At 49.9% G+C, this 24,524-nt stretch overlaps 2 protein-coding genes across 5 annotated transcripts; both read left to right on the top strand.

Annotated features, from left to right (window-relative positions):
- Positions 1–2,629: 2,629 nt before the first annotated feature.
- Eif4e1b (eukaryotic translation initiation factor 4E family member 1B) lies at positions 2,630–5,498 on the top strand. Its single transcript, XM_047554783.1, has 7 exons — positions 2,630–2,647; positions 2,765–3,003; positions 3,362–3,457; positions 4,035–4,098; positions 4,822–4,935; positions 5,078–5,217; positions 5,384–5,498. Exons 1-7 carry the CDS (start codon positions 2,630–2,632, stop codon positions 5,496–5,498), a joined length of 786 nt encoding a protein of 261 aa, XP_047410739.1.
- Positions 5,499–6,594: 1,096 nt separating this feature from the next.
- Tspan17 (tetraspanin 17) lies at positions 6,595–18,909 on the top strand. Of its 4 annotated transcripts, none has more exons than XR_007109200.1 (10): positions 6,595–6,849; positions 10,133–10,183; positions 10,275–10,421; positions 11,906–12,076; positions 14,972–15,097; positions 15,884–15,931; positions 16,478–16,594; positions 16,672–16,701; positions 17,325–17,434; positions 17,685–18,909. XR_007109200.1 is itself a non-coding variant. In XM_047556797.1 (9 exons), exons 1-9 carry the CDS (start codon positions 6,763–6,765, stop codon positions 17,334–17,336), a joined length of 789 nt encoding a protein of 262 aa, XP_047412753.1. In that variant the 5' UTR covers positions 6,595–6,762; the 3' UTR covers positions 17,337–18,909. The 4 variants fall into 4 exon arrangements, 2 of the variants coding, with proteins under 2 accessions (XP_047412753.1, XP_047412752.1); XR_007109199.1 differs by having other exon boundaries at positions 6,596–6,849; positions 16,672–16,733; XM_047556797.1 differs by having other exon boundaries at positions 17,325–18,909.
- Positions 18,910–24,524: the final 5,615 nt, after the last annotated feature.

Here is a 24,524-nt window from a genome sequence, read left to right as displayed (position 1 = left end):
GGAAGCCGAAGCCATGTCGAGAAGCCACACAGAGCTATCCCAGGTGACACCCCCAGCTGAGGTTCCAGCTGACAGTGTCAACTGCCCCATGTGTGAGTGACCAAATGCTTCCAGCCTCAATCTGTGAGCCAGCCCAGCTGGTCTCATTTTGGAACAGAGCATGCTGTCTCTCCTTGGTACTTCCCAAATTTCAGATTTGTGAGCATAATAAATGATTCTTATTGTTTTAGAACACTGAGTTTTGGGTGGTTTGTTATGTGGCAGTAGATAATTGGCACACTGTGCTTCACCTCTCTAGGCCCATCTGTCATGTCACGAAGTATAACTGAGTTTTTCTTTTCAATACCTCTTAAATCTGTCATCTCCTCTCCATATTCTCTGTCACCTGGACAACTGCATTAGCGTCCTAATAGATGTCCTCCTCCTGCTCATTCCATTTTTTTTTTTTGTACCAGGGATTGAACCCAGGAGTGCTTAACCACTGAACCACATTTCCAGCCCTTTTGATATTTTCTTTTGAGACAGGGTCTTGCTGAGTTGCTTAGGGCCTTGCTATGTTGCTGAGGTTGGTTTTGAACTTGCAATCCTCCTGCCTCAGCCTCCATAGTCACTGGGATTACAGACGTGAGCCACTGCCCCCGGCTCTCCTGCTTGCTCTTGCAGCCACAGGTCCCTACACAGCAGTTCAGAGAACTTGCTGAAATGCACATGATCACCTGCCCAGCTCAGCTGCTCCCACTTGAAGCACTTGGTGGTTCTGTACTGCTCCTAGAATCAAGACTTACCCATTTCTTTCCTTCTTTGGGTCTCAGTCACACTGGCCTTTCTTCTCTTCCTCCAGTATCCCATTCTCCCTTTGCCCCAGGGTCTTTGCATGTACAAACAGTTTGTTCTCCCTGAAATGTCCTCCCTTGTCCATCTCGATACCTCTCGCTCATGCCTTAGGTCTCAGCTCAGTGAACTGTCTCTAAGCCAGTGATTCTCAAAATGGGCTCTTTGACTAGCATAATCAGGGGACTGGTTAGAAAAGAAAATTCTCAGGCCCTAGCCCATGCCTAAGGAATCAGAGATTCTGAGGCAAAGCCCAGCAGTCTCTCTTTCACAAGCTCTGCAGGTGAATCTGATCCTTGTACTCTAGAACTGCTGCTCCAAAGCCCCAGTTGAGGTTATGGAGTTTGTTATCCTCTCTCATCCCTGAATTCCTTTCCTTCAGAGGTCTGTGCTTGTGAGTGCTCAGGTATAGGTAAGATCATCTAATGAGTGCCCCATGCTCCCCCACAACCCTGAACACAGGGGCTGGGCTTCCCCCCAACCGCCCCCCCGTGCTGGGGATGAAATCCAGCAGGGACTGGTGCATGCTAGGAGAGCACCCCACCACTCAGCTCTACCCCCAGCACTCACTTTCTGCTCACTGCATCCTGGCACCTCCCTGGGTGCCTGGTCCGCCTCAGGGAAAGGTTAAGGATGCAGATTGAATAACCATTGACTGTGAGTCTCCAGCTGGTCATGTACTGTGGGAGAGGGGAAACTTTCATGGTTCTGGGGCCCCACAAGTGGTCAGTGGAAAGATGAGAAACATTTAAGAGCTTGGGGAGGCTTTGGTCCCTGCCGGAAAGGTGTTGTTTAGAAAGCCAGGAAGGGATGTCCAGAGCCAGAGTGTCCCCCACTTTCCTTCCCCTTCCTCATGCCTTCCTGACCTGGGGTAGCCCTCAGCTGACTTCTATTGAGCACAGAACCAGGCCTCGTTCTATGGGCCTCATATGATTATGTCACTAATACTCACAGGCTTCTGAATTGTGTATTAATATTCCCATTCTACAGATGGGAAACTGTGGCTCAATGAGGTTCAGTAACTTGGCCAAGGTCAGGGCAGGAGTTGACCCCAGATATGTGACTGGCACTGAGCCTCACCCTCAGTGCCCAGGTGGACAGCACTCAGAGCAGGAGGCAATGCAGGACTCCATGGAACCTCCTGCGCCCTTCCACAGGGCAGCCTCATAGTGGATAGTGGACCTTCAAGACAGAGGGCCCAGTGATGCCAGACCTTCCCAAATTTACAAGAGAAAGCAAAGGTGTGGATTTTAACATAAAATCTCCCTGTTTGTAAACATTAGACAATTATTACAAAAAAAAAAAAAAAAAAAAAAAAAACTCAGGTGCTTTCAGAGACCAGATAGCATGCCTTGTTGTCCAATGCCTTGAATGACATTAGGTGGCTGAATTGAAGGTGTGAATGGTTCCAGGAGAACCCCATGGTTTTGTCAGTGTTGCTGCTTCTGTCATTTGTGGGGCAGACTGCTTTAAATTCAGGGGCCCCCCTCAGTGGAATGCAGACCCCAGTTTCTCTAAGGGTAGATTCCAAATATTGACCCTTACCTTCATTTTTCAGCCCCCACTGCTAGAGTCTGGGTCAACCTGGTCACAGGTGTGTCCCAAACCAGCCTGCATGCTGAAGTGCTCACTAACTAAATGCTTGTTGATGGAAGGATTCTGATAAACTTCCCACCTCCCTGCATGCTGGCTCCTCCCCCTCCCCTGCCCCAGGAGGGTGGGGGTGGGGCTGATAGGTTAAAAGCCAGCATCTGGGGACCCTTACATGCTGGGTGCCCCGTGGAGCTTGAGCCTTAGCATGGCTACCTCCAGCCCTGTAAGTCCACTGGTCTGCCCCTTCTGGAGCAAAGGCCCAGCTGGTGTGATGGATGTAGGAGTCCGGTACAACCAGAGTCAGGACTCACAGTCGACCCTGACTCTTTTCTCTGGTCAGGCAAGTGAAGTTGAGGGTAGACTTCAAACCTGGGAGAAGAAGAAAGAGGAGGAGGAGAAGGAGGCAGAACCAGTGCCAGTGTGCATGTGGGAGCAAGAGCAGGAGGCGTCTGTGGCAGCATCCTTTGGAGAAGAGGCTCCAAACTTTCCTGAGACTGGAACTTTGCTGTCTCTGAGGGCGAAAGCTCAGGACAAGGGGCCCGAGGAGGTCAAACTAGAGTTGCACCCCCTGAAGAACAGGTAGGGAGGAGAATGAAGAACTGGACCAGACCCCTGTGGCTGGGCCGGCCTCTGTGCTCCCTGGTTGTGTGGCCTTGGACTACCCTTTCTGCTCTGGGTCTCAGTTCCATATCTGTGAAGTGTCTGGCCCTGTGGACTCTTCCAGCTTTACCCAGCTGAGATTCTGGGTTTAAAACTTTGCTCCTTCCTCAATTTTTCAGGATAACTAACGTCAGTCACCTTGAGTGGTATGTGTGCGAAGGGGGTTTGTGCCCCCAAATCTTGTTTTGTCCTTAAAGGGGAGGGACCTCCCTGCTAGCTCAGGTGCTGCTGGGGGTGGACATGGGAGTGGGTGTCTCTGCTTCCTCTCCCCTATCAGGTGGGTTCTGTGGTTTTTCAAGAATGACCGTAACCAGGCTTGGCAAGACAATCTGCATCTGGTCACCAAGGTTGACACCGTGGAGGACTTCTGGGCGTGAGTGTCTGTCTCTCAAGGGGGCCAGATCAGGGGGTTCTGAACTGGAGGTTGCTTGCTATGCAGTCGTGCTACCCTCTCCAGGGCCTTTCAGCATTTGGTGAGGGATGGGGGAGGGGTTTCCTGTCCCAGAGGCATTGAGGTTGGGCCACAGCCACCCCCCTGAAGCTTTTGAAGACTTAAGGAGAGAGTTTGGGAAGTGGAAGAAGCCTGGAGCACCCCACGCTGCCATTTCATGGCTTTGTGACTCTGGGCACTGTGTCTCAGCCACACAGTGAGAATTAGGTTGCCTCAGAGTGTCTGTGGGTGATCAAGTGAGGAGATTTGAGAAGTGTGGTATAAATCCTAGGGGGTCTTCCCAGGTGCAGGCTTCATTGGCCTTGGATGGTTAGGGAAGCTGCAAGGAGAAGGTGGGTTTTGAGGGAATTCCAGGCAGCAGGAACAGGGTGAGCAAAAGTAGGGAGGCCCAAAGGTGGTGGGAATCAGTGGATCCCACAAGAAGCTGGGAGGGTTGGGGATCAGTTGGAACATAGCCCAACAAACTTGACTTTAAGCATGGGGTGGGGGCTTTCTCCAGGATGTACAGTCATATCAAGCTGGCTAGTAAGCTCTCTTCTGGCTGTGACTATGCCCTGTTCAAGGTAAGTTCTGTTCTCGTGCCCCTCTCCCCTCAAAAGGACAATGGGAAGATTCTTCCCAGCTTCTGCCACCATCCTCCCTCCCAGAAGAGGTATTGGGGTGGGGGGAACCATAAAGAGTCTTTTCAGGGCAGAGGTGTGATTTCTGATTGGAGGGAGTGCTCTACAGAAGCCCAGAAAAAGCATGTCAGGCCTGAGCTGCACCTTGGAGAACACCTGAGTCTGGGAGGGTGGGGGAGAGGAAAGAGTCCAGGTTTCTTACACGGCTTCTGGACACTCTCCTCATCACTGTCCTGCTTTACCCCTGGAGGTGCCAATGTAGGTGTTTAAAGATTTCCCCAGTGACTTCTGCCCAGTGAGGTCTGGGGACTGTGCAGTTAAATCTGGGATGTCTACCATTGCCCACAGAAATGTCTGCCCCAGAGGCTTCCTGCAGCACTCCCATTTGCACTTTTGTCTTAAGGAATCTGATTCAGTAAAGATTAATGCACACATAGACAAGGCTATGAATGGCGATAAATAGTGAGGGTCAGGGGCCTGTGGGGCTCCAAAAGGGGTCTCTCTGGTGGGCTGAGTGGCACCTGGTGGCACCTGGTTGTGTAGCATAGAAGTAAGAGAAAAGTTGGCCTATTTAAGTGCTGAGCAGAGGACAGATTAGGCCGCATGCAGAGGCAGCTGAGTCCCTTTGAAGGAAGGGAGGCGGTTGATCTACCTTTGACCTTGCAGGATGGCATCAAGCCCATGTGGGAAGACAGCAAGAATAAGCGGGGTGGCCGCTGGCTGGTCAGTCTCCCCAAGCAGCAGCGCCACATTGAGTTGGATCGTCTGTGGCTGGAGACAGTGAGTGGTGGAGCTGGGGTGGGGGGAGGTCCAGGGGTAGAGTAAAGGCTAGAGTGGATCTCCAGGAGGCAGTGGTCTCAAGGGTGGTGGGGGCTGTCCCTATGCCCAGCTGGAGGGCTCACCATCCCTTCTTTGGGCCCAGTTGCTGTGTCTGATTGGGGAGAGCTTTGAGGAACACAGTACAGAGGTGTGTGGGGCTGTCATCAACATTCGCACGAAGGGTGACAAGATTGCTGTGTGGACGAGGGAGGCCGAGAACCAGGCCAGTGTCCTGCACATTGGGTGAGGGCTGAGTCCAGGGACAACATGGGGGTGGGGGGCTTGGCTTGCAAGGGAGACCTCTGGAACTTGAAGTACCCTCTCACCCTTCTTTCTTACCCACCTGTATAAAAGGAGTGGGAATCTTCTGACTTCTCATGTCTCCTTTCCTCTGTGTCCCCCTACCCAGGCATGTATACAAAGAGCGCCTGGGCCTCTCCATGAAGACTGTCATTGGTTACCAGGCCCATGCAGATGCAGCCACCAAGAGCAATTCCCTAGCTAAGAACAAGTTTATGGTGTGAAGGGGTCTTGACACCATTCTCAGTCTGTTGGGGCCACCACCCCATGAGCCTCATTGCTGTGGTGTGTGCAGGGTGGTGCTGGACTACACCATTGATCCTGGGCAGGCTAGGGGGCAGATGACCTATCTGGAGTGCATATGAACATTTTTTCTTTCCTTTCTTCTTCTTTTTTTGCGATGGGACCTTGCTATGTTGTGTAGCTTAGCCTCAAATTCCTGAGTTAAAACGATCCTCCCACCTCAGTCTCCCCAGCAGCTGGGACTATTGGTGATTACCACCATGCCTGGGTTCACAGTTTTGTTAGAGGTGGATTCACTTGAGGATGATGAAGTTTAAGGTCCCTTGAGGAAATTGTTCTAAATAAATACTTCTGAACAAACTTGGAATTATTATTATTATTTTTTAAGGAGGGCTCCAAATTTTTAAGATCTAGGCTCCCCCAAACCCCTGTTCTGCCTGGAAGGAGCTCATGTGAGTTTCTTTGGTACCAAGGAGTCCCACCAGGGTCTAAACTGATACGAGGGAGAGGGGTAAAACTAGGGGACCTCAACCACCAAGGGATGGGGGATAGACTCCCAGCAAAACTGAAGGGACAGGGAGCAACAGGCTGGTACTCTCAAGATTCAGGTCCTCGTTTGGCCTGAGTCTGAGCCAGAATCAGTAGAGCTGAATCTCTGTTGAATGCCATGCGCTCTCTGTATTTAGACCTGTGACAGGTGTGTTAACCATTGCCATCCGCTCACCCGAGTCCCAGTTAATCTAGACCGCTAGGGTGGGACTGGGGTGCCACTGGTACTGAGCCTTACAGGGGCTGAGGGATCTGGAGTTCTTCACGTCGTGGTCACTGGCGCCATCAGTAGGCGTCTCCTGCATGTCTAAATGACACCAGGAGCTTGCTGGGGCGGTTTGAGAGGAATCAGAGGCCGGCTTCCACAGAGCCAGGACAAGAGGCAGGGGCTCCGAGGCGGCAGAGTCTGGCTGTGGGTAGAGCCGACTCAGAGGCGGGGCTCCTAGGGGACAGAGTCGGGTGGTGGGCGGGGCGTGGGACGGGGGCGGGGCTCCAAGGGGACGGATCCGCTCTCCAGGCTGGGCGGCCTGGGCGCCGGGGGCGGTCCCTGCGGGGCGGGCCGGCGCTCTGTGTGGCCGCAGCCATGAAGCCGCAGCCGCCGGGCTAGGCCCGCGGCGGCTCCAGCCCAGGGCGGCCCGCTGAGGGCTGGGCCCACTCCCCGGCTCCGGATCCCGGGCCGGAGGGTGGCCACTCACCATGCCTGGCAAGCACCAGCACTTCCAGGAACCCGAGGTCGGCTGCTGCGGGAAATACTTCCTGTTTGGCTTCAACATTGTCTTTTGGGTGAGCACGGGGTCGGCTTCGGGCCCTGTGCTGGGGTTGGTGGAAGGAGGTCCAGTCCCCTACCGAGGGAGGCCACTTCCTGCTCCAAGAGCTTGTGGCTCGGGACAGTCCCCCGACTCCTTCCTTCCACCCCCGCTCCTAGTCCTGGGACCACCCGAGGGAGCCCCAGAGAGGCCTGGATTGCTTGGGGGCGGGACCCACTAGACCGTGCTGGGGAGTCTGCGGGTTGTATCCTCGAGGCCCAGCGGCGGAGGAAGTGTTTGATTCAAGACCCCAGGGGCTATAGTGGGTCGGCCCCTCTCTTGCCCCACCCCCTTGTGAGGAGAAGAATCCCAGCCGGGTTTAGTCAGAGGGGAGAGTCCGGCTTGTTCTGACCTCCTCGTTCCTCCAGCACCCAGGATTGATCCCTCGCCCTAGGCTCCTGCAAAGTGGGGTGGGTCACAGCCCTCTCCCTTACCCAGCCGGTACTAGGAGGCAGGCGGTCAGAGAGGGGCAATAGCCGAGTCCTCAGCGGCAGGGAGAGGGATCTCCCCCTAGAGCTGGGTGCTGGACCTGGGGAACGGAATGCGACATTCCATAGCTGACGAACCGAGGCTTCCAAACCGGATTGCTCCTACTCACAGAAGGGAGCTGCATGTGCCTCTCCCAGAGTGGTATCTGTGCCCCTGGCCCTGCCGAGTCATCTTTCCTTTCTCCCTCCCCCATCCCATCTCCAAAGCTGCCGCCTCTGCAGTCTCTGTTCGCCAGGCCTTAGGTCAGAATGCCAGGCCTTTTCACTTGTGCCACTTCAGTGGCACGGTCTTTCACACACGTGATGTTGAAGCTTGCCCCTCTGGTGGATGTCCTTAGACCTCAGTGGTGCTCAGCTCTGGATGGTGTGGGCAGTGTGCAGGGAGGGTCAGGATCAGGAGGCCTGGGTGTAGAAGGCTTAGCTGCAAGACCTTGGGCAGGTTGCTTCTCCTTTCTGAGTCTCAGTTGTCCAGCCTAGGAGTGGGTGATTCGAAGTTTGCCCCCTAAGTTAAATGAGTTCTAATGAGTTGTATTCTCTCAACTACCTTATTGTTGTCTATTTTACAGATGGGGTACCTGATGGAATAGGTGTAGATAGAAAGGTTAAGTCATTTATCTGTGATCACACAGCCAAGGTGACAGCTGAGGAGTAGTAGGTGCAGGTGAGGAAGAGTGGTGAACAAGAAGTAACCAGTGTCACTAGGGAGCAGGTACAAGAGACCCAGCTTTGCTCCTGGGGCCTGGGCAGGGGAATGAGGGTAGGTTGAGCATTTGGATTTTGTATTAGGGCAGCGTAGAGCAGTAAGGGCTTCATGGTGGGAGTAACAGTCTGACCTGACTTCCATACTGGAGCAGATGTCTGGCTTTGAGGGGGAGTGTAGGTGAGGGGCAAGATCTGGAGGTAGGGAGAACAGAGAGGTACACTGGGACCTAGCTACATAGCTGGCATAGTGGAGAGGGGCAGTGGCATTGGGAAAGGTGAAGAAAGCTCCAGGAAGAGGCCCAAGGCTGAATTGACAGGACTGGGCCACTTGGGGAGGGGATGGGTTTCAGGTTTGGGTCAAGGTGGTTCAAGGGAGGTGCCTATGAAACAGGCCCAGGGACTTTTTTCTTTTTTGGCTCTGGGGATGGAGCCTAAGGCTTTGTGCTTGCAAGACAAGTACTTTACCACTGAGCTACATCCCAGCCTTTATTGATTTATTTAATGATTTTAATTTTTTGATGACAAGCAGACCCTGGTGTTGCCCTGCTTGGTTGGAATCTTCTCATGGTTTCTCACTGTTCTAGAATACAGTCGATAGCCAGTTTGCCTCCCCTAGTCTCATTTTCTTGAAAGGTACTTGACATGTCCTTGTTTGTTTGCTCACTGTCTCTTTCCCCTGCATGGTGTGAGCTTCATGAGGGCTGAGAGCTTGTCTGTTCCATTGACCAATGTATTCCCAGCACTTGGAACAGTGCCTGGACACTGAGGTGTTTGCAGCAGGAAGGTGAACATTGGGGTCTGAAACCTGGGAGAAATTTGTGTGGAGATCTGGGACATGCCAGTGTCATGAAAGGGTGGAAAATGGGTGTGAGGAGGAAGAAGGGTGGAAGGCTAAGGTTGGAATCCAAGGAGGTGTGGCCATAAGCATGGGGTAAGGGGAGGCAGAGAGTCCTGGGAAGGAGTCTGAGAAGAAGCAGTGGAGGAAGGGTGTTGAGTTAACCAAGGAGGGATTTAGGAAAGAGATAGTGTTGGCTGGTCCCCAGTCCAAAAACTGGGGGCTGGTAAAGTGGGGTGAGGCAGAAGAGGTAATATTTGCTTGCATATCATTGGACCCAATGTGGAGGAGGGAAGGAAAGATGTTTCCAGAGTCAGTATAGTGGTGGGTGGAAACTGGGGTCAGAGAAGGAAGGATGGTCAGGGGTGCCTTTGACAGTGACTGTCTCTGCACTCTCTGGTGGAGTCTCCTGAATCTGGATGTCTAGGGACCTAACCAGGATCAGGCATGACTGAGTGGTTGACCTTAACTTTCAGAGCACTTCCCAGCAAGGAATTGAGGCAGGAGGTGGGAAAACTGAGGGTGATAACAGGGGCACCCAGGGGCTGTCTAGGTGAATAATCCATAGCTGGTATTTAGGAGGCCCAGGCAGAGCTGTGGTGAGATGTTCTTTAGGGCTAGGCTAGGTCCTCTTAGCAGGATCCTGTTCTGCACTGAGATTCCTCATCATTCAGGGCTCACTTGTTGTGAGCTTTGAAAGCTCAGATCTTAAGATGCTGGGGTCTAGTTTAGTAGTAGAGAGCTTGTTCAGCATGTGTAAGGCCCTGTGTTCAATCCCCAGCACTGCCAAAAGCAACAACAAAAAATCCATGATAGTGAAATGAAACCTGGAAGGCATGGAGGAGGTTGAATGGCAGTCTTAGAGCTATAGGGCTGTAGGAGGGCTGGGTTTGGGAATGGGCAGAGAGGAGGTGAGGGGGATGGAGCTCCAGCATGGACCTGGGATAGGAGCAGAGGCTCAGTATGCTGCTTTTGCTTCTGGACAGGAGTATATGTTCTAGTTTTAAGATCCAGGAAGGGATTCCTGAGGTCCTTCTTAAGGCTATGGGTGGCTTCAATCCTTCACAATGTTCTGTGGATAAGAAACACTACTGAGATGGTCCTTGGGAAGGTGGAAAGGACTCTAGATTCCATTCACAGCCTGAGTCCCTCTTTCTCCCCTGGGTTCCTGAAGGCCCCTGAGTACTAGGGAAGGACAAGAGAGGGTCCTGAGCTCTTTGCTATTGTTCTTGCAGGTACTGGGAGCCCTGTTCCTGGCCATTGGCCTCTGGGCCTGGGGTGAGAAGGTAAGGTGGTGGGGTAGGGTGTGGGGCTGACCTTGGGGCAAGGTGGTGGGGAGACCAGCCCCTCACACCCGCTTCTTCTCCCTCTGCACAGGGTGTTCTCTCCAACATCTCAGCGCTGACAGATCTGGGAGGCCTTGACCCAGTATGGCTGTTCGTGGTGGTTGGAGGCATCATGTCTGTGCTGGGTTTTGCAGGCTGCATTGGGGCCCTCCGGGAGAACACCTTCCTGCTCAAGTTTGTAAGTGTCTTCCATCCACTGGAGACCCAACCTCTTTCCTTCTGGTTCTTGCAGTATAGTTGGTGCTTAGTAACAGGCAACTTTGTTGTTATGTTATTGTCATCATCAGATTCATGTTATCTGTATTTGTTAGAATTCTTTTTGTTGTAAGTGCCCACAACCCAGTGACCTAAGCATGAAAATATATTTATTGGCCTATGTAAAAAACAAAAACAAAAACGAAATAACCATAGGTCACTTAACCAGGTCTCTGTTTCTCAGCTCTGCTCCCTAGGGTTGGCTTCATTCCCTGTGGGTGGAAAGAAGCTCAGGGAACAGGTGCTGGCTTTACCCTGACCTCCCAGGAACTCCTACTGGAGACTGTGGGTACTTTTCTCCCAACTCCTCTCAGATTGCTTCAATTGTATGTCCTTGGCTCTGATTGGCTGTTTCTGGACCAATCCCTATGGGCTAAGAGGAGGTAGTGCTCTGATTGGTGGGATGGTGGCATAGCCCAGTTCTGTATCTGGGCATAGCCCAGCTCTGTACCCCAGAGTCAGGAGAGAGCTGGAGCTGTTCCATTTGAAACCTGGAACTGAAGTTATGCACAAGGGTGAATTTTTAAGAAAGCAGGTGTAGTTACCAGATAAAGAATGGTAGGTAATAATAGCACTTGCCTTTTACCATCATAAAACTGTACCAAGTGGGTGGTGGTGGAGCTCAGTGGCAGAGTGCTTGACAGGGGTGCATGGGCCCCTGGATTCTATCACTGGCACCAAAAAACAAAACAAAACAAAAATATTTCTGTGCCAGAATTGCTACTTTCCTGTAATTTGCCAAAATGACAAACCCAAAGGGAAAGAGAAGAACCCAGTATTCTCTAGACATTTCAGAAAACATGGAGTTGTTTGTTCCTTTGGCCATATATATGTGAATATATAAGAATGGTGATATTGTGAGCATTAAGGGAACAGGTGCTGTTCAAAAAGGAATGCCCTAAAAATGCTACCATGACAGAACTGGAAGAGTCTACAGTGTTACCCAGCATGCTGTTGGCATTGTAAACAAGCAAGTTAAGGGCAAGATTCTTGCCAAGAGAATTAATGTGCATATTGAACATATTAAGCACTCTTAAGAGCCAAGACAGCTTCCTGAAATGTGTGAAGGAAAAATGATCAGAAAAAGAAGAAGCCAAAGGGAAAGGTACCAGTGTTCAGCTGAAGTGCCAGCCTGCTGCACCCAGAGAAGTGCTCTTTGTGAGAATCTATGGAAAGTAGACTGAACTGCTGGAACCTATGAATTCATGTCACAATAGATGGGGCGGGGGGAGTCCTGTGGACTATTTGAAAAGAAAAAAGAGTAAACAGTATTAAACTAGTAGAGGATGGGGACTGGTGACTCTGGGTTCCCTTGAGTCTTGGTGGAGGTAGGGGTAAAACTCTTCCCCCTGGCAACCTCAGAGCCCTGCATCTTTAACCCACACCATCTGTGTGTCCCCAATCCAGTTTTCTGTGTTCCTCGGCCTCATCTTCTTCCTGGAGCTGGCAACAGGGATCCTAGCCTTTGTCTTCAAGGACTGGATTCGAGACCAGCTCAACCTCTTCATCAACAACAACGTCAAGGCCTACCGGGATGACATTGACCTCCAGAACCTCATTGACTTTGCTCAGGAATATGTGAGTGCAATATCCAGCATGGGCCACATGAAGGAGGTACCTAACAGGCACATGAGTGAGAAAGGGAGAGAGAGCAATTACTCTGTGTGTCAGGACTGCCCCCTCATCCATCCAGGCCAGCAGGCCCCGGGAAGGAGACCCAGGAGTGCCCCCATCCAATTAGAAACCAGATCCTAGTGATCCTTGGTGATCCCCATATACCTAGCCTTGTGGGGACACAGACTTGGGAAATAGAGACCAGAGGATCCTGATAGGCAACTCTCAGTTCAGGGCTTATGATACACTTAAATGGAGGAAATTTGACATAAAAATATTGACTTCCTCTTCTACTGACTCTTGAGCCCAAAGTGTCAGTCAGGACTATGTTGCTACTACCCCCTTTACTGGAAGAGGGGCTGTCTGTTTGCCGCTGATCCCAGCACTTGTATTTTGTTACACCTGTTAACCTTATGTCATTTATATCATAGTCTCATTACTTAAAGTTGGGGATACAGTCTTGAGAAATGTGTTGCTAGATGATTTTATCATTGTGCAAACATCACAGACTGAACTTACCCAAACCTAGATGATCCACACAGGCCAACTTGACGTGGACTGTTGAAATAAACAAGAGACTGAGTGAACACAGATGGGTTATACTAATGCTAGTGTAATGCAGTATAGTATTTTTCAGTAAACTTATTTATTTATTTATTTATTTGAGATGATGTCTTGCTATTTTGTCCAGGGTGGCCTCAAACTCCTGGGCTCAGATGATTCTCTTGCCTCAGCCTCCCAAGTAGCTGGGCCTATAGTTGTATGCCACCACACCCATCTTTACCCAACTTTAAACTTTTTAAAAAAAATAAATAGAAGGAATCAACTCTTAATAATAAAAAGTATAGTATAGTCAATACATGAACTAGTTACATAGTTGTTTATTGCCATTACCAAATATTATGCACTATACATAATTGCATGTGCTATACTTTTATATGACTGACAGTACAGTAGGTTGCTTTGTACCAGCATCACCACAAACATGTGAATAATGTGTTTGGCTAAGACGTTAAAACAGCTAATGGCATTAGTAAGCAATAGGAATTTTTTTGACTCCATTATAATTTTGCATGGAGCTACCAGGGATTGAACCCAGGGGTGCTTTCTACTGAGTTACATCCACAGCCCTTTAAATTTTTTTATTTTGAGACAGGTTCTAAGTTGCTAAAACTGTCCTTGAACCCCTTATCCTCCTATCTCAGCCTCCCAAGTTGCTAAGATTATAGGTGCATGCCACCACACCTGGCTGCACTATAATTTTATGGGACTGCTGTCACTGACAGAAACATCATCATGCTGTGCATGGCTGTATTTCTTCAGCTTCTGAACATAGTTCGAGATCCCCACAGCAGCCCTGTTCTCACTTGCAAACCTAAGCCCTAAGAGGAAAGAGCCAGAAAACAGTTCCCGAAACCTTAGTTGCCTCCCACTTGCATGTTCTTGTCCACTCACACCCACACATGGTCACATACTCCCAGTCACCTGATCACACCCACTTAGATAGTCATGTGTGCTTGATGACATCCACCACCAAGTGCCAGCTCTGGTACCCAGTAATGAATTGGAGCTGGTGCCTTCCTCCAGGAGCTCAACCTAATGCAGAGGCAAACATGTAGCCAGGGGGCTATGGTGGGATTCATTTGTTCATTCAGCACAGAATTATGAAGGGTGCACCATGTGCCAGGCCCTGGGCCAGGTGCTGGGGATTCAGTGGTGAAGAAAGATGAACCGGTCCCCTTGGGAATGGCATCAGGAGAGATGGATGATAAATAAGCAAAACTCTGTGTGTGTGTGTGTGTGTGTGTGTGTGTGTGTGTGTGTGAGAGAGAGAGAGAGAGAGAGAGAGAGAGAGAGAGAGAGAGAGAAAGAAAGAAAGAAAGAAATCGTGGTAAGGGCTGAAATGGAGAAGGGTGAAGGGAAGGCCTCTGAGCGGTGACCTGGAAGGCTCTCAGTGGAGAAGCAGCAGAGGTGTGGAGAGAGGAGAAGATTGTTCTCTAGCAGGGACAGCAGGCACCGAGCAGGTGAGAGGGCACAGGTACAGGCTAAGCTGTGCTCTGAGACCTGCACACACATAGCGATGTGGCTCTGCCTCGTTCCATGGCTTTGCCCTTGGGGCCTGCCTGTGCTACTGAGCTGGTCCCTCACCTGCCCTTGAGCCTCCCAGCCCTTGTAGGCTGGCTTTCTAGCAGTACACATTGTTGCTTTCCTTTGAGGCTGCATTGGCCCCTCTCCCAGCTCAGTGGGGAACTCTGGTCATTGCAGGCCTTGCACTCACCATCACCCCTGCCTAGGGAGGCAGCATGGAATGTTCCGGGAGGTGGGTGGGGCTATGGAGTGATGCCAGTGTGTACTTAACCAGGTGGAATGGTACTGCTGTAGGGTGCAGGGAGGGAGGGCTGGGAGGATTCCTCTCTTGTCCCTGCATCATAGAAGAGAGAACTCTGTCAAATCTCTGGGCAAGTGTGGCAAGATCCAGTGTGGTTCAGTGGTGCCTCTATCTCAAGGAGGCTTGGCCTAACTCCTGTCTCAGGGCCATTTGGAAGAAGCCATGATCTTCAAGCCCCCTCCCTCCCTTTTTCCATCCTCTTAGGTTGGGGGGCAAGTTGAGGATCCCCATGACTCCCACCAGCCTGGAGCTCTAGACTTCTGTCCACTCTGTAATCCCTTTGGATCCTGGCCTGTTTACTGTGGGGGTGGGGAGGTACCCACTTGCCTGGCTGTCTTTAGACCCCTTCCCAGCTGGCTTATTCTCCCGGTAGCCTGGGCTTCTTATCCCCAAACAGAATGAGGCTCCCAGGGTGGGCCTGGCTTCCAGCCATGGACCTGGCTTACCCGGGGCTCTCCCCTGCCCCACAGTGGTCTTGCTGCGGAGCCCGAGGGCCCAATGACTGGAACCTCAATATCTATTTCAACTGCACTGACTTGAACCCAAGCCGGGAGCGCTGCGGGGTCCCCTTCTCCTGCTGCGTCAGGGACCCTGCGGTGAGTGGGGCTGGAGGAGAGGAGGGGGTGTTGTGGGTGTATGGGAAAAACCCACAGTAGGGCCCCACCTGGCTCTGCCTTGCCCTGGGGATGTGGCTGTTGGGGGGGTCATTTCACTGGGGCAGTTTGTGGTGGGGCACTGAGGCCTGCTGGAGCTGGAACTTTTTTCCCTCTTCAGTAAAACCTGTTTCTGATTATGGCAAGATGGAAATAGTAGGTCCCTGGAGGATGGGAACTGGCCTGAGACCTCCCTGCACCCTGTATTTCACTAAACACAGCTCCAGGTGACCAACTGGAAGGTTGACTGGGGCTGGTGTCACAGTCAGTCACAGGTGTGTGTGGAAGGGGTCTCCCTGGCCACAGCCAGCCATCACCCAACCAGACCACCATGCCAGTATGATGGGGTGGGGTGGGGTGTAGGGGATTGGGGAGGGAGGTTCTGACCCCTTTATGGCTTTCTTGAGAGCAGAAATTTCTCACAGTGACATACATGCAGTGGAAGTTCATCTGTGACTCCAAGGACCAGGTGTCTCTTCATTCTTATAAAACTTGAGGAGGAAGGATTCCAAATAAATAGGCAGCAAGTCCAAGCTGCAGCCACATGCCCTAGTGTCTGGAAGAGAGGCACGGGGGCCTTAGGGACCCTTGCTTCAGAGTGGTGTGGCATGGCAGAATCCCTGGTTCCATCTGCCTCCCTGAGAAAGAAAAACCACTGTAGTGCTCAGGCACCACCAGCCCACATCTAATGCCCCGTTACCAAGTTACTAATGGCCTGTTTCCCCTCAGGAGGATGTCCTCAACACTCAGTGTGGCTATGATGTCCGGCTCAAACTGGTGAGATGGTTGGGGACAGGGCTGGGGACAGTTGGGTCACTGAAAAACCTATGGGATAGGGGTGTACAGGAAATCCAACACCCAGGGGCTTGGTACTGGGGGAAGTGGGCCTGTGGGCTTGGGCATAGGTGGGGTTGCTCATTTCACCTCTTTGTTGACCTGCTGTGTGACTGGCATTGTCTTAGACCTTAGAGATTCAATGCTAATGAGAGAGTCTCTGTTCTCGTGGGGAGAAAGACACCAAGCTCATGGATACATAAATATGGACAGTCATGTGCCAATTTCAGCTGAGAACCTGGAGGGTGAGGGGAAGGGGGCTGGGTGCTCAGGAAAGGCCTGTCTACAGAATAGGCATCCATGCTGAGACCTCATGAGAAAGAGCCAGGGAGGCACGGACCGTGGGGCAGAGATCCAGGGAGTAGGCACTGTAGGCCAAGGACCCAGGGGCAGAGATGAACTTCACAAGCTGAAGGAAGGAAGATAGGGCGGGCTGAGGTGAGGCCTGCAATGGCAGGCAGGTCAAGCCTGGTTCCCGTGTGCCTTTAGGAACTGGAGCAGCAGGGCTCCATCCACACCAAAGGCTGTGTGGGCCAGTTTGAGAAGTGGCTGCAGGACAACCTGATCGTTGTGGCTGGGGTCTTTGTGGGCATCGCCCTCCTCCAGGTACTGCCATAGCCCCACATGCCCCTCCCCTTGCCCAGTACCTGCTGCCTCTCCCTCATCTGCCCTCTGTCTTACAGATTTTTGGCATCTGCCTCGCCCAGAACCTTGTGAGTGACATCAAGGCAGTGAAGGCTAACTGGTGAGGCTGCTACGGGACATGGCCACTTGCCTGGCCTACCCAGGCCTCTGGTGGGGGCCCCCAGGATCCTCCTACTGTACTTATGATGGGCAAGGCCACAGGAGGTTTCTGTTTGGACCTGAGCCCCAAAGGGTTTTATGAGCTGGGTTGCACTGTCTGCCCACCAAGAAGGCCACTTTGGCTTTGCCTGGGCTGCTTGTCCTGGAGCTCTGTGTACATGGAGGGTGTTTGTGTGTACAAGTGTGCATTTGTGTATGTGCACAGGGAAGCCACTGTCTGGGCTGCTGGGGTGGTGGGCTCTCTAGGGGACTAGGTAGGGTCCAGTTAAGATGGTGCAGGCCAGATCAGTGGGAGGTGCTGCTGTAGTACCTTTGTGGGCCCCGCCTCCATCCCATACTGGGTCACACGTCTCGGTGCATGATTGTGTTGGGTGGGCTTTGGGGCCTGCTGTTGCCCAGGCAACTGCCTCACGCAACTTCAGAGATCTCTTCTCACTAGCTCTGATCTTAAGCCTGCCAGGTGCCCACTTCAGCCTCAGTGTCTGACTCTGAAATAGGTCCAAGAATTTTCTTTCTCTCACTTGCCTCTCAGGATCAAACATGATGATGGCTACAAACTACTCAGATAAAACTTTGAAAACCACTGGCTTGTGCCCACCATCTTGGAGGTTCTATCAGCTGTGGGACCTCAACATAACTCCGGTGAGGGCCCTTGGCTCAGACCCAACCTCTCTACAAGGTTTCTTTGGCCTGTGTAGTTTATACATTAGAGACAACCTTTAAAAATTGGTACATTTCACATAAAAGACCAGATTCCCTGCTTCTCTTGAAGAATGACCATTGGGCCACACCAGCTCTTCAGTGGCAACTTTACTTGGGACATAAGTTTCCTTGGTCACTGAGATTCTGCCTGGCCTATTCTCACCTAAGTGCCCTGCCTGACCCCCTACAGGCTGGGAGTTGGCTTCCCCTGCCTCTGGATTATTCCCTGAAAATGTCACAAGGCTGCTGTGGCCAAGACTCAAGAAAAGCACAGGGATATGAAGAATGAGGATGCTGTACCCCCCCCGAAGAGTGTCTGCCTGGAAGGAGTCAGGCCCTGCTGGGGACTGAGGTGGGTGACAGAATACCCAGGGAATGGCTGAATGGTAGGATGGCAGTCAAGAAGAGTTTGCAAAGGAATCAACTGAAAGCCCAAAGCGTGACCCCATGAAGTTAAAAGGAACCTGTTTGGGAGGCTACTGATGGTTGGTTCCTGGGCTTGGAATCAGGTTTGAAAGTCTTCAGAAGAGCTATCTGATGGCCACCAGAGGGCGAACCAGCACAGCATTCCCTGGGTCTGGCTTCTTCCTTCTGCAACCTCACTCACCCCAGTGAAGCCAGGTGCCTACCCTGCTTATTAGTGCTTCCAGGCTTGCAGAATTTGAAAACTTCTAATGGAGCAAACAAGCTCAGGCTTGGGAAATCTGCCTCTTATCAGCTACATGAATGGGTGCGTGTGGAATGACTCTGCTCCACCCCTCCCTGGGCCATAGATGAAGAGGGGGAGGTGGTAAGCTAGTACAGAGGTCTGGTAGGTTATACAAATGAAGGAAGATGGTTTTAGAGTCACGATGCCTACTTCAGTTTGACTTGACCACCTGAAGACCAGACACACAGACGTTGTACCTTGTGATGAGAAATGTTTGTGCAATCCATTTGAAAGTGGCAACTTGCCTTGGAGAACAGGATGTCATGGAGGCTGTGACAAAACACAGGTCTTCAGCAGAAGGTGGTAGCTGCTATTCAGTTGTAGCTGGCTGTTGTGATATGGGAATGCAGGTCTGTCATCAGAAATATAGAGAAGCCACAAACAGATTTCAATGTGAGATAGTCCGGATTTTTAAGTTGTTGGCGAGTAGTTAAAAAATTAACTGTAAGCCAAACAACAGCATAGGACCCAGCTTTGGCACCTATGCCACCATAGATCCCTTGGGGACAGGGACCCTGGCTGCTTAACCATTCAGGTATGCTGGGAGCTGCTGTCACGAGGCAGGGTGTGAGGCATGCACCCAGCACCCTTGTTCACCGTTCAGGCTGGGCGGGGTCCTAGAGTTCCTGACAGGCATTGACTGTGGGTGGTTTGTTCATGCTATAATAAATGCAGCTCAAAATACTGTGAGTATGTCTTGCATTTCCTGATTTCAAATGTCTTTGCTTTTATTTTCTTCCTCAAACCTCACACACCCTTGTGATGTGAAGTTTCTTTTCCTGTTGAGGATACTGGGATTCTAAGGAAGGTCATCCAGGGCACACAGCAGGGAGAAGGCACACAGATCTGACTGCGCTGGAGTTTTGCACCACACCTGTGATGGGCATGATGCCTTTCTTTCTCTTTCTTTCTTTTTTTTTTTTTTTTTAAAAACTTGCAACAGGTTACTTTATCCAGCTATAAAATATCATAAGGCATGAATAAATACCAATCAAATTTGTTATTTCTATACAAATCGAAGACTCTTGCTACAGATAATTTTAGTTTGGAGAACAGCAACAGGGCAAAGTGCTCTCCTAAGCTTTACATTTAACTAAGTTTAACTTTTTTTTTTTTTTTGCAGTGCTGGGGATTGAACCCAGGGCCTTGTGCTTATGAGACTAAGTTTAACTTTTAAAGTGCAGTTTAGAATCCAGAGTGTATGATAACAACAATCACAGGCCTGCATGGGTTAGCAAAAATCAAAGGATAGCCTTAAATCTCTTATACATTTAGTAAACAGTGTTAATCATCAGAAATTGACTTAGTCAAAGCAAACAGATATAAGACAGGTCCTCAAAGGAGAGTGTGGCCCTTCTATGTCAGATACAATGTATAAAAGAGAGCACTTATTGGTTATCTTGCACTTAAACTTACATAAACTTTCATTTTATAAACTTTTACATAACAGACAAATACAGTTCTCAGATGCATACATATACCTTGTCACATATAATTTGGATGTAAACAATATTGTTATAACCTAAATAACAGTTGTTTGTTTAACCAGTTAAAAGTAATCATTTCAGACTTTAAAACAGGTACAAACCCTAATTCCTTTAAGACTTAGTTTCCACAAGTAATAAAACCTAAAAAACACAAGAAAAATGTCTCAATAGATAAGAGTAGATCAATGTTTCAGACTTTGCTTCATCAGTACATTAAAGTTCATAGAACTTTAACTGATTGTGCTAATTAAAGCCAATTTAATCACGAACTTTCTGAGATTTACCTTCCACAAACCTTCTATGAAATAAACATTCACAACTTTACATCCTGTTTTGTCCTCTTTCATCCTGAACTTTAGCCCAAGAATATTACTTTACCAGACAAAATACTTTCTCATCCTGAAACATTTATTTTATCTTCTAATTTTCCATACTAAAATATATTTCCGTGCCTATAACTTTCATCTTTTTCTAGTTGTAGACACTTTTTTTGGGAGGTGTGGATATCAGGGATTAAACTCAGGGGCACTTGACCACTGAGCCATATCCCCAGCCCTATTTTATATTTAGAGACAGGGTCTCACTGAGTTGCTTAGTACCCTGCTTTTGCTGAGTCTAGCTTTGAACTCAGGCTCCTCCTGCCTCAGCCTCCCAAGCCACTGGGATTACAGGTGTGTGCCACTGTGCCTGGCTTTGGACGCTTTCTTAAATTAATATTCTGAAACGGTCCCTATGAATGTTCTCATTTAATTTACACAACAAATTCCATCCCAGGGGAGGGTTGGACAGTCCAGCATATACAAAAATTGTGCCTTAATATTTTTCTCCCAGGTTGCATTCAAGGGGTTGGAGCACAGGATGTTTTTGAGCCTGATCTGTCTCCATTATCGTTATCACAATGTCATGAACTTTGAGTGCCCCAATGTTAGTTGTACCCAGAGGCTCCTTTTGGCCCTTTTTCTTATACTAAGCATATTGTTATAGGGGGCCCTTGAAGATCCCTTTGCAGAGGCTGTCTTCAAAAGAGAGCTTGGCCTTAGTTCCTGTCTTTTTCTTTTCTGGGTGAGGTTATTCTGCCAGTCTCCCCAGGCATTTAGTTTGATGGGATGCTATTATAACAAGAATTGCTTTGCCCCAGTGATGAATATCCCCTGGCCAAATGGGGTCTCCTGTCAGATCTTAAAAGGGGAGACTATTCCTGTCCCCAGGTCACATACTAACAGTGCTAAAACCTGCCACATCCTTTGTGGCCAGCAGCCTCCACCCACCAGGAGCAAAAGGGGCTGGAAGGCAGGGCAGAGGCCAGGTTTTCTTGGGCCATTTTTCTACAGCTCAGGCAGCTTTTATGGAATTTCCGTCCCTCCCACCCACCCATTTTAGTGTCCTTGACCACAGTGAGATGATCTGTGGCTGCCTGGGGCCAGGCTGAGAAGCAGTGCCAGCACTAGGTTTAGAAGAGTGAAATCCTTTTTTTTAACCCTTTCTTCTGTTGTCCTGCTATCCCCACACACCAGAGGCAGTGCCTTTTGGCACTTTCAACTTAGTTCCTGATGGTCCTGACCTCTTATCATGCAACTGCATCAATGCCTGTATATACAGAATCCCTTTCATATACTTTACCCCTGACAGACCAACTTCAACATCAAGTTTGAATAATAATCCAGAAAAACCATTCAAAGACCAGACTGTGTTACAGTAAACTTTCTCTTGGACAGTCTTGTACCCATTCAGCCAAGATCTGTCTGCTCAAGAGACTACTGGCAAGATCAACGCAGCAAGACCCATGTCTTAAAGGGCCAATAACAGACAAAAAACATAAGAGAGGATCACCAAAACCAGGGCTGACAAATGGGAATCTTTAAAACAGACAGACCTGCATGTGCAGATTTCTTCCATTTACTTTACCTTTGATAGACACCAACTGCAAGATTGTACAATAATCCAGCTATTTTAAAACCAGATCATTACAGTAAAACATTATCTTAAACTTGTATTTATAAATACCTGTATTTATGGGTGACCCTTTCTTCAACTCTCTTTATCTCTGACAGACCAACTCCAATTGCAAGATTGTATAAAAAGAAACACAGAGAACCAGAGAGTAGCCCCAAAAACATGGCTGACAGATGGGAACCTTTAAATTGAACAGCCAAGATCTTTCCCAAGAGACTACCTATAGGATCAATGCAGTACTAGCCATGTCTTAAAAGGGGCAGAAAGAGATACAAAGAAAACAGACAATCAGAGGGAATTCCCAAGACCAAGACCAACAAATAGATGAGAACCTAGAACAGATGAGAAGGGAGTAAATATCCCTAGGTTCTCAAGTCAGATTTAACTGTGACTCCTACACCAAGGTGTCACAGATGTCCCCAGAAAGATGGACCAGAAATGTGGAATCAAGGGTCTCAGTGTGTACACTGGGGTACTTAGTAAATGGCTAAGGATGTTGTGACTTTACAGAGTTGTTTCCTTTTTCTCAAAGTGGACCATGATGGAGCAACCTATACCATTCAGGAAGAGAAGGCAGGATTCCCTAAAGCAAAAGGAGCTTTGGCAGCTGCTGGGACAGTCCCTCAGTCCCTCCCTTTACTCACAGGACCAGCGCCTCTGGTTCAACCCCAGGCAAACTCACCTGTCTCCTAACTCTTCTGCAGCTGACTCTCAACAAGTTCTCCAGCACCATGAATCCTCAGTATGTAAGTGGGGTTCCTTGGAGAGCCAGGCCTCCCCAAGAAAGCTGGAGTGGGGGCTTCTCCTGGGTCCCATCTGGGTTGCCAAATTTGTTGCTGAAAACTCAGTCCTTGTCCCCAATGCCAATCCAATAATGAGGACACAGTTTTGAGAAAAAGGAAAAAGAATTTTATTGCTTTGCTAGCAAAGGAGAAACATGGTGACTCCTGTCCCAAAGGCTGTGATTCTCCCATCATGCCTTCTTGATATCTCTAGGTGAAACCTGCATACTTGAAGTATCAACCACCAAGGGCTGTAACAAAACCTTCATCTCTTAAGGGGAGTGGAACATCTACTTAGATGCTGGATACACAGAGAAGACAGAAGGGCAAGTTCCCTGCCCCATGCTGCTGCTTCACAGGGGAGATGAAACAAGTAGGCATATATTTTGGTTAGTAATATGTACTGTGACAAAAATAAGAGTGATTGCCAGATAGCCTGGGAGGGGGTGGGGGAAGGAGCACCATCTCTGGGAAGCTCTGGGGGAAGTGTTCTAATTTTGGTACCAGCTTCCACCGAGTCCCTTGGTGGGCTTGTGTGAGAGCCTGGGAGAGGTGGGAGTGTGTGAGGGGGAGAGGGATGTGATGGAACCAGGATGTCTCGAAACGGGATTGGCGAGTTGGGCTGGGAATGTGGGGTAGGAGTGGTGGCCTTGGGTGGGACCAGAGTTCTCCAAAGCTCAGTTGCTACAAGACATCAGTTCTTCATCCACCTGTCCAGATACTCATCCACTCACTCATCCATCTACTGCTCCACCTATCTGTCCATCCATCCATTCACTCACTTGTCCCCAACCTGCTGTCATGCACTCAGCCACTGACCAGGAGCCAGGGTTATCCAGGCAACTTAGACTTGTCTCTGCCCTCCCTGGTGCCACAATTCCTTCGCAGAGGCAGACAGGGAGCAATGTCTCTCTGAGAGTGCATGCTGAGAGGCAAGTGATGGTCACAGCTAGGTGTGGTTTGCCTGGTTATAGACAAATTTCCTGTCCCCTAAGAGGAACATGGAGCAGTTCTCTGCTCCTAGGGGCCCTCACCTGCAGGTAACAGCTTTCCATATTTGCAGAAAACAAACATGTAAGGCTGCCCCCTCTCCATTCCTCCAGGTGGCCCCCTGAGCCATGGGGACCAAGATCACTGTCTGCCTTGTCAGGTTGGGATGCACATTGGTAGTGACATGGGTGGCAGTTTATGTCTGCTAGCCTGGGAAATCTGGAGCTCTGGACTGGCCTAATCCAACCACAGGTGAGGCTGCCAGCAGATACCTCCATCATCTTGGTAGGACATTCTGTGACACTAGGCTACCCAAGAGAAAAGAGGAAGGTTGGGGGAGTGCTGGAGTGAAGAACCAGAAGGGAATGAGAGAGCTCAAGCTGACAAGGTCCTGGGTCTCTGGGTGAGGTGGCCATGAGGACTGAAGAATTACCACTGGTGAAGGTAAGCATGTTCCTTGGAGACGTCACTCCAGGAGACCACCAGAGGGCACCAAAGCTCAGCCCATGCAGCATTGTGGGCTCAGCAAGCAGCTCCACGTGTAGGGGTCATTGTGAGGCGATCCCTACAGCCAAGCAAGGCCGTGCCAGTGTTCTAAAGTCCTGGGAGCCCACCCTGTTAGTATCAAACCCAGGTTTTACCACTCTCTGTCTCCTTCTGGGACTTGGAGTAAACAACACTGCTAGCCCCAGGGATTCCTTTCCCAGTGCTCAAGGAGACCCAAGCTTGCATTCAGGACTCTGTCAGTGAACACCTGCCAGACTGATCAGAAAAAGTGTGTGCAATGTTATTTTTTGAGGCTGAAGTAGCACTACACCTCCACTTATTCATATATACCTCCACTTATTCACCCAGACTTACTAAGTACCTACTATGTGCCAGGCACCATTATAGGTACTTGGGAGACATAATGGAACCAAATAAAGATGGCACACACACAGTGTTCCTACAGAACTGTGCAGAGCAGGCATTGCAGATTTTGCAAGGGAACAAAGAGTACATGTTAGACACATGCTGCACAATCACTCAGTTTTGACCTCATGGAAGAAAGCAGCAAGGTGAGCAGGGCTGGTGGCACATGCCTGTGACCCTAGTAGCTTGGGAGTCTG

The sequence above is a fragment of the Sciurus carolinensis genome, chromosome 6 (genome assembly GCF_902686445.1).
Source record: "Sciurus carolinensis chromosome 6, mSciCar1.2, whole genome shotgun sequence".
Taxonomy (NCBI): domain Eukaryota; kingdom Metazoa; phylum Chordata; class Mammalia; order Rodentia; family Sciuridae; genus Sciurus; species Sciurus carolinensis.
Note: the sequence above shows the minus strand (reverse complement) of the source record. Positions and strands in the feature narration are given on the sequence as shown.

What these genes read in the sequence shown, in the direction of transcription:
- Eif4e1b (XM_047554783.1), top strand. An exon ending in ATCGTCTGTGGCTGGAGACA is followed by an intron (nt 4,936 to 5,077) that starts GTGAGTGGTGGA and finishes CTTTGGGCCCAG; the next exon opens with TTGCTGTGTCTGATTGGGGA. An exon ending in GCCAGTGTCCTGCACATTGG is followed by an intron (nt 5,218 to 5,383) that starts GTGAGGGCTGAG and finishes CCCCCTACCCAG; the next exon opens with GCATGTATACAAAGAGCGCC.
- Tspan17 (XM_047556796.1), top strand. Translation starts at nt 6,763, where the DNA reads ATGCCTGGCAAGCACCAGCACTTCCAGGAACCCGAGGTCGGCTGCTGC. An exon ending in GCTTCAACATTGTCTTTTGG is followed by an intron (nt 6,850 to 10,132) that starts GTGAGCACGGGG and finishes TTGTTCTTGCAG; the next exon opens with GTACTGGGAGCCCTGTTCCT. An exon ending in GCTGCGTCAGGGACCCTGCG is followed by an intron (nt 15,098 to 15,883) that starts GTGAGTGGGGCT and finishes GTTTCCCCTCAG; the next exon opens with GAGGATGTCCTCAACACTCA.